At 51.0% G+C, this 13,658-nt stretch overlaps 1 protein-coding gene across 10 annotated transcripts in view; it reads left to right on the forward strand.

The window, feature by feature from the left end:
- The window catches only part of RAP1GAP2 (RAP1 GTPase activating protein 2), a 213,128-nt gene that overhangs the window by 63,515 nt on the left and 135,955 nt on the right, over positions 1-13,658 (forward strand). The window contains exon 1 of one of the 10 annotated variants that reach the window (XM_070478866.1): positions 5,805-6,588. The exons of the other annotated variants lie outside the window; for them this stretch is intronic. Within the exon in view, the coding sequence (XP_070334967.1) occupies positions 6,482-6,588 (107 nt within the window). The 5' untranslated portion in view covers positions 5,805-6,481. Of the gene's footprint in view, positions 1-5,804; positions 6,589-13,658 lie in introns of those variants that run through there. 10 annotated transcript variants of the gene reach the window in all.

Here is a 13,658-nt window from a genome sequence, read left to right on the forward strand (position 1 = left end):
CAACAGCACCTGTATTTGGTTTCCCAGGGAGCAGTCACTATGAGCCATGACTCAAAATAGCACAGTGAGAAAGGCCACTTGAAGAGTACCTGTGAAGTGCTTTAGCATGCATTCTCCTTGAACTGATGATAACATCCATCTGTTAACTTATTAAAACTAACATGTAGTTATATTTATAAATAGAAGAAAATGCATAGACAATAATAAAGTCATCATAATTCTAGAGGTAAATGCTATTAACCTGAACATGTAGCTCATGTAGTAATAAAAGCTGATCATTTAATTATAAATAGAAGAAAATGCAAAGACAACAATAACAATCATCATAATTTTAGAGATAAACACTATTAACCTTTTCCCCCTACTAAGAACTTTTTCTTTTTTTCTTTTTTTTGGACCATGCCTTGTGGCTTGTGGGATCTTAATTCCCCTGCCAGGGATAGAACCTGGCCCTCGGCAGTGAGAGCATGGAGTCCGAAACACTGGGCCACCAGGAAGGTCCATGGACTGTCTATTTTGAATAAAACCACCATGAACGTTTTCATACAAGTCTTTAGGTGGACCACACATGCTCACTGAATCCTTGGAAGAACCCTAGGAGCAACACACTGTTGTTATTCCCATTTTACAGATGATCAAACTGAGGCTCAGATAGGTTAAATTTCTAGCCCACAACCACAAAGACAGTAAAAGCTGAAATCAGGATTTGAGCTCAGTTTGTCTAACTGCAGGATCTTTTAGTTTTTATTCCCTCACTGTGGTATCTTTCCATCACAGCTGATTGAAGTCATTAAGTCTAGAAACAAGTGGGTCCTCATCTCAATGACCTGTTGTTCATAACAGTTTTAGCTCAAGTACAGTGGGTGATATTGATAATGATGGCTCTGAGTCACCCAGAAAAGATTCTGTTAAACCTGTATTTGAAGTGGGCAAAAATATGTAAGACGTCTTACAGAAATTTCTAGCCAAGGTCACTACAGTAAAAGCAAGCAAGCAAACAAAGAAGAGTTTTGCTCCTCAAAGCTCTCTTCTCTGGAATTCTCACTTAGGTGTTATAAGTCCTCTCCCGAGGAAGCTGGGCACAGAAGGCATTACTGACTATACAGAACAGTATATAAATAATGCATGTATAAGAAACCACTGTGTTCTTTGTAGAGCCAAACAGAATAGGTTTTTGGAGAGTCTGCCGGTTCTTGCTTTGAAAGTTGTTGCTAAGCAATGTTGCTAATATTATGGAAAGACAGCTTTCTTCACTTTTCCACTCAGCCCAGAAAGCCTAGCGTTGGAAGTGGCTCCAGTGGTAGCAATAGTTGGCAGGATTAGCTAATCAGTGAGGTGGGGACTGACCAGGGACCCTGGGTGTGAGATGACTGTGCCGCAGGCCACCCACCCTCGGCCTCATCTGCTCCCAGTTCTCTGGAATGACCCTGGGCAGCCTCCATGCAAAGTCTACGTCTTTCTGTTCATCAGGAATTTCACACATGGAAGAATCCTTTCGAGTGTTTCTACTGTGGGAAAAATTATAGTCATGCTATAGACATGCTTAGATTCATCCATTCAAAATTCCATAAATAGGGGCGTCCCTGGTGGTCCAGTGGTTGAGAGTCCCGCCTTCCAGTGCAGGGGACACGGTTGGATCCCTGGCCAGGGAGCTAAGATCTCACCTGCCACAGGGCAACTACTGAGCCCCGGCCACAACAACGGAGTGACTAAGACCTAACACAACCAAGAAATAAACTGGGTTCCAGGATCACTCTTAAAAAAATTCCCTAAATAAACCAAAAAGAAATATTTTAAATACCTTCAGGAACCCAAGAAAAAGATGAAAAACTCCTTTCTTCTTCCGCCTACCGCCCCACCCCCCTTTTGTAATTCCCGAACAGGAAATCAGCAAAGTTCTGATGGACGTCCTCCATTGCAGGCTCTGGATACCAAATGATGTGTGGCCCAAGGGGTGGATGCCTGCCGCTGAGTGGGATCTGTGGGTTTCCTCGGGCTTGGTTTCCTTTGCCTGGAGCTCGGAAATGCCACACAAGTCACTGAGATCCGTTTCCAGAATCTGAGCCAGTTTCTCGGCAGATCCTCCGTTCGGTAGGATGTGTGTGGCTCCGGGGAGGTAGGCTGAGCTGCGGTTCCCAAACTTGGCTCCTGTGCCCAGCCTGGGCATGGCCTGTTGCTGTCACCGAAGGACCCTGTTGTGGGATGGACCCCTTTGGGGGGCTGGTTGTGAGTTCTGAGAGACGGGAGGTTAGGAGCTGGGAGGAGAGTCAACGTGTTGGCGAAGGTCTCTCTTGCATCCCTCTCTCTCTTTTCAAAATAGCAACTGCTTCCCCACCTCAAATGACCTTCCCAATGTTTCCCTTCCCTCCCCTTTTCCTCTCCCCTTCCTCTCCGCCCCTCCTCCCCCCTCCTCTTCTGCTCATTTGGTGATGTCCCAGAGACGCAATAGTAACGTGGTCCAGCAGGGGGCGCTGACGTACCTGCCACGAATGAATGTCGGTCTGGTTCTTTGCAAGCCCAGGTGTGTGCTCTGCAGAAAGGAGACATGGGGGTGGGGTTGGGGGGCTTCTGAGTGATTTCTCTGAGCTGGAGCTGGTGTGTGTGTGGTGTACCCTCAAAGGCATAAGAGCGTGAGGGGTGCTGACCCGTCCTGAGTAGATCTAATATTGTGTGGTTTTAACTCTTGAATTGCTCCAAAGTTGGTGTGATGGCTGGGCACACTGTCCCCTGCAGACCGGGACAAGCAAGACATCTAAAAATAGCTGGTTTTCGTAAAAGGCCCCACCCCGTGTGGCTCCGCAGCCCCGGTTGCCCCACATCTACCCACGATCCTAGCCAAGAAGGGCTGCGATCCTTTTGGAGAGTAGTGGAGGTGGGGTGGGGAGCCGAGGGAGCGCTTGCTTTGGGCTCTCTCAGACCTGGGCGCTGGCAGCGGGGCTGAGTCCCCGTTTCACTCGGATGTGTCTCTTGGAGCGGCTTCCCGGGCACAGAAGGCTCTTTTCTTCAGGACCAAGCATGCGTGTCTGTCTGCCTCACCCCACTGGCCCCTTAGGAACGGGGCTGTGCAGCTGTCTGCCCTCTGTTCATGATTAACTCCCCCATCCCCTCCTCATCTCCAGCTCACACCCAGGGCCCCTGAAGTCTTTGGGTTTCCCTGGATCGGGGGCAGAGACCCAGACTGGCAGCTGCCTGGCACTTTGTTCTCAGGGACTGTGGACTGGAAGGAGGGGAGGGCTGGAACAGACCTTGGAGGTCCTGCGAGCTGGGACACCTCTACCGATAAACTGCTGCTAAATGACTTGGGATCCAGGAGGAGACCCCTTCTCTGACCACTTCTGTCCTCACTGACCTCATTCCCTGTAGTCTGGAAGCGTCCAGCCTCCTCGGTCCACCCTGAAGTGCCCCATGGATGTGGCCCTAGAGGGCCTTTGAGTCACCCATCTGAAAAATTGTTCCCTTTTGATTCTCTTTCAAACTTTGTGATTTATTCAAGGACAGTGTCTTCATTTCGCACAAGTGTGTAGCTAACATCTAACGCTTGTCTTTTAATGAAGGTGCTTCAGGTGCCAAACTTTCACCAGGTAACGGTATTGAGCTAGGATTTAATAAATTTGTATTTGTTTTTATGGGATGAATGACAAGCGATAATAGATTTTCACTTTTAGGGTGGTAATAATGTTTTCTTTTAAAATTAGTTAAGAAATGAGTGGACTTAAAGCAAAATAATAAGTAAATAACTGAGTAGTATGGTATTAAGACAAAAAATTGTGAAGGTGGTATGCGAATGGCCTGAATTTGGGGGGACAGCGGCTGGGTCACAGTGGATAAACCAGCCGGGAATGGATGGTTTTGTGGTTTCATGTGTGTTAGCCCTGTTTGTTTTAGCAAGGATGGTGTTGACTTTCTCTTACCCTAATTTCTTGCACAAAACTGGATGCATCCTAATTGTTTCACAATTACTGGTGGAATGGGCCCATCTAGCAAATGGCCATTATCTTCTCTGCTATTGATGGATTTGGTGTTTCCAAATGCTTTGGTGTTTCCTGTGTGGGGTGTGGGCAAAAGGTAGGACTCTCCATCCCCAGGAAATGTCTGCATCTTAGGGCACTAGCAATCAGATCAGGTCTTTTGGGGACAACCTTGTATTTTCAGCCACACTGGGGCTGGAAACATTGAGGGTGTAGATGAGTTGAGAGGGCCTGGAACCCCAGAATGGCGTGAATAAAGTTACCTCTCGGTGGAAAGATTTTTCACTTTCATCCCAGTGTCCTGTTTCCCACTGATGCACTTGACCTAAAATACCTCCCAGGCAGTGGGGCGAAGGTGGGAGCCATTCATATTCACCCACCTGGGAGGGGGGTCAGGTTTTGCACTGAGATGTACTCTACCCCTGTGTGTGGATAAAATACACCCCATGCTGGCCTAGACCTACAACCAGTGCCCCCAGCACCCTCCTGGCTATGGAGAGATTCTGTGAATGGCAAAGGCTGGAGAAGCCCTGGGCTCTTGGTGCTGGGGCTCTGCTCTCTTGCCCACTGAGGACGCACTCATTTCCCCATCCTTCTTCCAGACTGATTCTCAGGTCACTTGTGTAGTCCTTGCAGCCTGCCTAGCTGCAATCCCAGGGGTGGGGCCTGGGGCACTGTTTTCTGGCTATAAATAGATGGCCATGGCTATATCTGTGATCTCCCACCCCTCAGTCGGGCTCAGGGGGGCTGAGGCCATTGCTAATGGATGCTTCATAAATAACCCAGGCACAATTTGGCATCCCTCTGGTGCTCCATGCCCTACCCCTATTCCAAATCAGCAAGAAGCTGTGCCTACTGGAGAGGTGGGGTTGAGGCCACAGGCCCTTGAACCATTCACCACCCCGTCCCCTCTCCAGCAAGGTCCCTTTCCTGTCTGGCTTTTCTCTGCTTGCTTGAACAGCAGATTGTATTAAAAAAAAAACAAACAAAAAAACCCAAGGCAAATTGCCTGTGGGACCTCTTTGGCCCCAACAGGGCTGTTTCCCAAGATAGACTAATAGGCTTGTTTTAATTCCCTCCAGCCCTCTGCCCATTTCCTTCCCTGGGGGTGGTGGGGGGTGGTGGTGGAAGTAAAAGCCAAGCCGGGTAGTTAGGCAGGGGGTGGGGGAGTTGGGGTGCTGAGAGGGGGTGAGGCTTCCTGGCAGCAAATGGAAGTGAATGAGTGGGGCTTAGGAGCACCCTGCGCCCCGCAGTAGGGACCCAGCCAGAGCCCTTTTCCCACGGCCTGGCATGACCTTCTCTTTGCGTTCTGAAGGGAAGATGAAGCATGGACGCGGTGTGGGAAGAAGGCAGGCAGGGTGCATGCGGCTGGTGCTGGGGCCCCGGCTGCTGGTGGAATAGGGTCCCCCCTCCCTCAACTTGCATCTCCCTGGCAACCTGGGACAGCGTGGTGCGGGTGTAGCAGCCGGGAAATCCATCATGGACCCTATGTTGTGTCAAACTCCCAGGGCCGGGAGAACAAATGTTAACCGGGGGACTGAGCCCAACCAACCCACATAGACGCTGACTCTGTAGTAGATCCCTCCAGCCCCAGCACGCCGAGCCCTTCCCAGATTTGGGGAAAGGTGAGGGTTAGTATTTAGTCGAGTCAAAGCGCCAGGGAGCCCCGGGCGGGAGGGCGGGCGCCGCGCGCTGGGCGCGGGATGCGCTTCTAACCGCCCGGCCTCCTGGCGCGGGTGGGGGAGGCCCGCGGCGGTGCCCGCGCGCGGAGGCAGTTTCGCTTGGACTGAGGACGCGCGGTTTCCTCTCGGTGCATGTTTTTTCTCCCTCTGTTTTAAAGACAGTGACAGCATCGGAGAAGTATCCCGGCGGGCCGGGCTGGGAGAGCGCGTCAGCCGCCTTTGCCTGGGGAGGGAGCCCGGGGCCGGGCCAGCGGGGGCGGGCGACGCGGAGCGCAGAGGAGGGGACCGAGGAGAGAGGCGAGGGAGCCCCGGGGCCCGGCCGCCCGGCAGGACGGGAAGGGGCCAGGGCGCGGGGCAGAGGGCGAACGCCGGCGCCGAGCCCCGCGAGTGCTGAGCGCGAGCCGGTCGCCGTCCCTCTAGGGCGGCCGGGGCGCCCTTACCGCCCGCACCCGAGGCGCCCCGGGCCGGGGCCGGAGAGGTGGGGCCGGGGCGGCGTCCGGGGCGCGGGCGGCGAGTCGGAGCCGGAGTCCCGGAGCCGCCCGTCCGGGCCGCGCCCCGAGCGAGCCTTGGAAATGCCCGCGCTGGGGGAGCGGGCACCGGCCGCGCGGCGGGCCCCGAGGAGACACTGAAGGTCGCCGGGAAGTGAGCGCCCGGTCACCTGACCCCCGGGGTGCACCTAGGCGGGGCGGGGCCCATGCGAGGCGAGCGGCCGGGGACCCGGGCGCGGGCGCAGGGGCCGGGAGCGGGCGTCGCGGAGCGCGCGGAGCCGGGCCGGCGGGGGCGCGCGGCGGGCGGGCGAGGGCGCGGCCGGGCACCGCCGGCGGCCTCGCCATGTCCCAGCCGGCGGGCAGGATGCATTGCCGAAAGGCTGGGATCCGCGCCGCCGTGGTGCTCATCGGACTCCTGCACAAATCCCGAAAGCAGAGTAAAGAGAAAAGGTAACGCCTGGCGGCGCCACCTCCCTCTTCCCGCCGCTTTCGGGCTCAATCCCCGTTTTCTTTGGGGTGGACTTTTGCAAGAGAGCATTTAGCTCCGAGCTGGATGGGAGCCTCCACTCCGGGCGCCGTCGGCGAGCGAGTTCGGAGCTTATCCCCGGACACTCGCTGTTATGGGAAAAAGCCCAGGCTGGGCACTGGCTGAATCGGGAGTGGGGGGGGGGGGGACGGTGGGTGAGGGCGGCCGGGAGGACCCTCGGACTCCATCCCCCACAGAGGGGCACCAAGTCCTTCATCCCCACTCCTCGAATTTGCCTAGCGCGGCGTCCTTCCCCAAAGCCTGCAGCGCGGGTACCATTGATTCGACCCGGGAGACCGTCCCTGGCTCAGGCCCCGACCCGAGTGGCCCAATGCGCTGGAGATGCCATTTGCTTCTCTGCAACTTGGCTGAGCCCGCGAGGTGCCGGCCAGGTTGGGATCTGCTAGCTTCGCGCACGATGACGGCAGGCCAGGAGCAAGTTTGGAGGTTGTCTATCACCTCCACCCCCGCCTCCGTGTCTGTCTTTGGGGTTTCTCTGTCTTTCACCATTCTTGGGTTTACTCTCCTGCTTGCTCCTGGATGTTGAAAATCGTTCTCCCAGGCTGTTTCAGAGGTAGGCTGGAGGATCTATGGGGGTGAGAGATGTGGGGTTTGGGATGGGCAAAGGACCTTTGGAGGCAGCTTCCTGGACTCCAGCCCACAAGACCCCAGGGAACTGGCCACACAGGCTGGCAGAGCCTCTGTGCTCTATAGGGTACATGAGCCCAAAGTCTGCCAGCAACTGGGGGTCGTTAGAGTTGACTGTCCACAGAGATGTGGTGGGTGGGTTTTGGGGCAAGCTCTGGTGGCTCTGCTGAACTCTAATCTCCAGAGACGGTCAGAGTTCGTGCTGCATTCTGCGTTGGTCAAGGGCTCAGACAAGGACAACGGAGCCAGAGATACCTGGGTGGTGACTGGCGGCCCCTGGGCTCACCCAGAAGCTGGGTGTGCCTGGGGGAGGTGGTGGGCAGTGAACTGAAGCACTTGGAGAAACCGGCATGGGTTGCCCCCTGTGGTCCGGTTGTCTTCCGTCCCTCTCCTCCCCCTTCCTACAATGTAATTCGATGTTTCCCACAGCCCGGGATGAATCTCCAGTGAAGTAACTGAAGGTGGTTAAGCATGAAATAGCATTGAGTCACCTAGTGAGAAAGTTCTTCCCTTTTCAGTTCTCTGCTAATCCTTGTGATTTCTTTAAGGGGCAAGTTTCAGGTTGGTGCTAGTCTGACTTTAACACCTTTTATACACTTGTTAATCTCCCACTTATAACAAAGAGAGTGCAGACCGCTGGCTCAGGGCCTTTAAGTGGGGGAACAGTGCCTGCCTGCAACTTAGGTTGTTTTTGTAGGGTTTATTTTTAGGATTCTCTCCTGGTTACGGCCAGTGGTACTGATGTTCTATCTTGCAGTGGTGATATGAAACATCACTTTAAGTTAGTAGAATCAAGTCACAAGAATGAATCTATTTAGTAGAAATAGTACAGATGGTGTAGAATGTGGCACAAATTCTGCAGGTGATCTAGGAATGAATGATGCTGAGGACGCACTTGTCTAGCAGAAAAAGCTGCCAGCCGGACTCGGAAGCTCAGGGCTCCAGGTCTGGGAGAACCCGTAGACTTTGATTCTTATCCATTCCCTGCCCTTCTACATTTTATACGTACAGGGAGATGAGCAAGCCCAACCTCTACAGTCAGAAAGATACGGGGTGGCTGTTCCAAGACAACCTGGACCTGTTTTGAGGGATGAGAAGGGAGGCATGCTCCATGGAATGGCAGCTAGTTCAGAGTAGCTCCTGTCTCTGAGTGTTGAATGTGGAAGTGTGGCAGAGGTCCTGCACAGAGGACTAGAAGCTCTAGTCCCCCCTCCTCTCTTGACTGTGACATGATAGAGTTCATCTCTCTGAGCCTCAGTTTCTGCATCCCCACAAAAGGCATGCAAGGCTCAAGGGAGGTGATATGGGTCATGGTGCATCTGAAAGGTAGGAAGTACTGCATGAGGATGGAGGGATTTGAGCAGATCACTCCCATTCTCCTCTCTCTGTGCCCGTGTCCTGGAAACCACAATAAGATGGCAGGTGGTGACAGCCCCACCAGTGGTCCAGACCAGCCGAGCGTGGACTGAGAAGGCAGCCAGGCGGGTGTGGGCCTGAGCAGAGAGAGTCTGGGGTTGGGGGGCTGCAGTGAGGCACAGGGCAGAACTTGGACAGGGAACAGGAAGAGACTGGCCCAGGTGAGGATGCCCCAGGCTCCTGGTACTTATGTTTCCTCCTGGATGCTCTGTGCTCTGCCCTGCAATGCAGGCAGACAGTAGTGACCCTCTCAGCCTCTGCCTTCTTCCTGCTCTTCTGTTGCTCCTGCCATGCTGATGGCTCTGGCCATGGATTTAACCTACCAAGGAGAGAGAGGGCTTGCTTTCATGCTTGTGCTGAACGGCCTTTACTTCCCTTGCTGTTTGTTATCTGGAGTTTCTTTGTCTCTGAGTGTCTGAAATCAGTGCACGCGATTGACCCTTGCTCTGCAGGCGCTGGCCATGGGGGCCCTGGAGCAGGCTGCAGCTGCCAGCCTCTCTTATGCACTTCCTAAGCTTCGTGCTGAGTGTGAAATGTGTGAGTTCCTTCTTCCTCCCCCTCTCATCCCAGGGTCAGGTCAGATTCAGGTCCCCTTGTCATCCATCCCAGAAGGCTTGATTCACCCATCGATCTTCCCAGCACCTCTAATTGACAGCCCTATGCAGATAACACTCCTGGCTGTTGGCCATGAGGGATGTAAGGTACTGTGTGTCTTGTAGTAATGGCCCAGTGGTCCTTCATCTTCCTGCCCTCCCCAGGCCACTTGGAAATATTGTTTGGGACGGGGAGGGAGGTATGCCAGGGAGAGTGGTTACAACATCGGTAATCCATACGGGCGCAGAAGCAGGAGACTCCCAGACACTCTTGGTAGGTCCTGAGAACTGTACTGGAAGCTCCAGCCTCAGTTTGCCTCCTGGAGAAATGGGAGTGGGGCTCACCAGCCTTTGTCTGACGGCTCTGTGGGAGTTTTGGGACAACCTGGAGGTCCTGCTTCTTTCCCACCATCTTCCGAGGAATTGTAGCATCTGTGATCCTATGGAAACAATGTTGTATTTGAGAGGGGATTGGATTTGAGTGTGGTTCCAAGGAGGTGCCTGAACAAAACCTTCCTTGGTGATGGCAGTTTGGAAATCCCTGTAATGGAGAGCACCTTTCCTTTCTTTTCTTTCTTTCTTTGGCCACTCTGGGTCTTAATTTCGGCATTCAAGATCTTTTAGTTGCTTCATGTGGGATCTCGTTCCCTGACTGGGGATCAAACCCGGACCCCTTGCATTGGAAGCACAGAGTCTTAGCCACCGGACCACCAGGGAAGTCCCTGGAGAGCTACTTTAGAGCGCTCTGATTTTCAGAGCATACAGATGTGGCAGAGCAGGGTAAGACCGAGAGCATGGCTTCAGTAATCACAGAAGTGGGTGATGAGGGGGGCGGTGCCCTCTGAAGGGTGATAGCTTATGGTGAACAGTGTCAGTTTCGTGATCTCCGAAGAAGAAGATGCAGCTTTGGGACCAGGGACCAGGCTCCATCGCTCAAGAGCTTTTGTATAGCAGTATTAAAGTATGAAAAGGGGCAGAGAAACTTCTGACATAGACATCAGAAGGGGGATGGAGAGTGTCCCCCTTGCTAGTCCTAGCAAGGCTTTATATACTTTTATTAGACCCACTCCCACAACATACATCTTAAATTAACAAGATTAGAACTAACAATAGAAAGGTCTTACCAGACCCACTCCCACAGTATACAAGTTTTAAGATAACAAGATTAGTCAGAAGGTTCTTATTAAGGAGAAACATATCCTTGAGCAAGACATTGTTATATTAAGACAAAACAATGTAAAAAAAATTTTTGTCCTTTTCTCCTCCTTGAGAGCCTCAGACTCCTTTCTCCTCCTCCTCCTTGGGGACTCCGGACTTCTTATCAACCTGCCTAGGAATTGACTCAGGGGCAACGGGCATCTTTGGCAGTTGGTTCGAAACAGGGGAACATAATCAAAATATTTACCTTCTTGAATGTTGGGTAAAGTCCATGTGGCTGCAGGTGTGATGTTCTGGAGAGAGGTCAGTTAGCATAAATGAAAAAAAAATCCACATCTTACGGGGGTAGTTATTTTGGGACAGCTCTCACCATGGGGTTTACGAGGAGGAAAATATAAATTCACTCATCATTCAGCAAGTCACTCATGGCATGCTTTGTGGGGCAGAACAGTGAATCTAATGAATCTGATCCCTCCATGGTGGGACATAATGTATAGAGGGTTGATCCTGTGTAGGTTATTAGAAAAAGCTTATCCTTGGCTTAAAAAAAAACCCAGCTTTTTATTGTGGAACTTTTCAAGCATGCACAAAACTGGAGAGAATGGTCTAATACAATACCCAGTTTCAGCTTTTATTAATTCATGGCCAATCTTATTTCATTTATTTACTAATTCACTCCCCCGCAAGATTATTTTGAAGTAAATCCCAGACTTTATATCATTTCATTCTTAAATATTTCATGCATCTTAAAGATAAGAGTTCTTCTGAAAAAACTAGCAATGATCGTACCCCCTAAATTAACAATAATTTCTTAATATCACATTCAGTCTGTGTTCAGATTTCCCTAATTGCCTCTTAAAAGTTTTATTTTTTATTTAGATTTTATGGTTCATTTACTGTCTCATATTCCCCCAGTCAAAGATGATTATTTCTTTTTTTTGCCTGATAAAATTTTTTCTAAAGTGTTTTGGGGTTAAGAGTCACAAAATCCAGTGTGATTAGTGATACGTCTCATTGTAAGTTTTCTCCTACAACTCTTTTTTTTTCTTTCCTCCTTATAATTTCTTTATTGAAGAAACTGGGTTGCTTGCCTAGGGGAGTTTCCCACAATCAAGATTTTGTGGATGGAGTCTCTGGGTGTCATTTAACATGTTCTCCTGTCCCCTATGTAAGTGTGAGTGGCATTTAGTTTTAGAGGCTACAGTAGATTTGGGTATGATTTTTCTTTTCTTTGGTGAGACTATGCTAGTGGAAGTTGGGCTTCCCTGGTGGCTTAGATGGTAAAAAATATGCTTGCAGTGCAGGAGACCTGGCTTTGATCCCTGGCTTGTGAAGATCCCCTGGAGAAGGAAATGGCAACCCACTCCAGTATTCTTGCCTGGAGAATCCCATGGACAGAGAAACTTGGTGGGCTACAGTCCATGGGGTCACAGAGTCGGACATGACTCAGAGACTAACACTATGCTAGTGGAAGGATTCCCAGGCAGCGCAGTGGTAAAGAATCCGCGTGCCAGTGCAAAAGATGTAGGAGATGTCGGTTTGATCCCTGGGTCGGGAAGATGCCCTGGAGAAGGAAATGGCAACCCACTCCAGTATTCTTGCCTGGAGAATCCCATGGACAGAGGAGCCTGGCGGGCTACAATCCATGGGGTCACAGAGAGTCAGACACGACTAAGTGAGCACGCATATACAGTAGTGGAGGTTGTCCAGTTGTCTGCTTCTGTGATATTAGCAGTCACTGATTGCTTTGTCCTTAGGGTTTGAAGGCTGGTGTCATGGATGATACCTGGGTTCTCACATGGGAGAGCTGGTGACAGCCCTTCGAGCTGCGTGGAGTCTGAGCCTGAGGAGTATCCAGGAGTCCTGGCCTTGGAGCCCCAGAGTCCCGGGGCTGGAACGGGCACGAGGCAGGAGCTGGTCTGCTCCCAGGCCCCGAAACAGATGGCCACTTGTTCTCATCTTAGGAGGTGGCTTGGTCCTGCCCTCTGCGGAAGGACCTGGTACTCACCCTTTCTTGTCTCACGCTTGAGCCAGTTGCTGTCATTGCTTTAAAGAACAAACCTCTCCCTTTAACCAGCTTCCCATTTTTAACCTCATTGCAAGTATGAGGAGTTAAAGAACAGAATTTGAGGCGTAAATGAGTGTATTAGATTCCTTTTGAACCATTATTTTAATCTCCTAATTGGTTTCCTCACTTCTTGTCCCCCTCACCTATTCTCCTGATGGTGGCCACAGTGGAGTTTTAAAAATTCAAATATAAAACAATACAAAAAAATTCAAATACAGTCAAGCCTGTCTACTGCAAGAAGCTCTCCATGGGCTTTCCATTATACTTTATTTTTAAAATTTTATTTTTTTAAGTTTTTTTTTTTAAATGGCTTTATTTATTTTTGGAGCTGTGCAGTATGTGGGATCTTTGTTTCTTGATCAGGGATCAAACCTGCACCCCCTGTGTTAGAAGCATGGAGCCTTAACCACTGGACCACAGGGAAGTGCCTCCATTACACTTGAAATGAAATCTAAAATCTGAAGCTGGGTCCACATCCGCTCCCTGGTTCTATGAACTCACCTCTGACCTTGCTCCCCCTCCTTCACTGTGATCACTGTGCTTCAGTTGCAACGGCTTTCTCTCTGTTTCTAGAACATGCCAAGCTCGCTTCTACCCCAGGCCCTTTACACATGCTATTTACAGTGACTTCACTGACTGTGCTTCCTCATCACCGGGCTCTCAACTCAGATATCATCTCCTCTAAAAGGACTCCTCTGACCATCCAACCTAAGCAACTCATTCCAGCCGTTACAGCTTCACCCTGGTTTATTTCCTCCATGGCACTTACCGTTAACTGATACCATCTAGTATGGGTAATAAACAATTTATTGACTATCTCCTCCCCTAGAAGGTGAGTTGTCTGAGAGCAAGGAATTTGCCTTTTTCACATCATTGCTGAGAAAAGGAGCGCTTGGTAAATATTTACTGAATGAATGAGTGGGTGCTCATGAGACTCACTGACACCTCACGCGAAATGTGTTCACTGCTTCTTACCTTGAAGTCCTCTTAATATGGCAGTGCTCTCTGAGATGGGTTTTAAGATGTCCCTTTTCTTTCTCCCTTTTTTTTTTTTTTTGCCACACCATATGGCATGCAGAACTTCCCTGACCAAGGATTGAACCTGCACCCT

This window comes from Odocoileus virginianus, chromosome 17 (genome assembly GCF_023699985.2).
Source record: "Odocoileus virginianus isolate 20LAN1187 ecotype Illinois chromosome 17, Ovbor_1.2, whole genome shotgun sequence".
NCBI classification, from domain to species: Eukaryota; Metazoa; Chordata; class Mammalia; order Artiodactyla; family Cervidae; genus Odocoileus; species Odocoileus virginianus.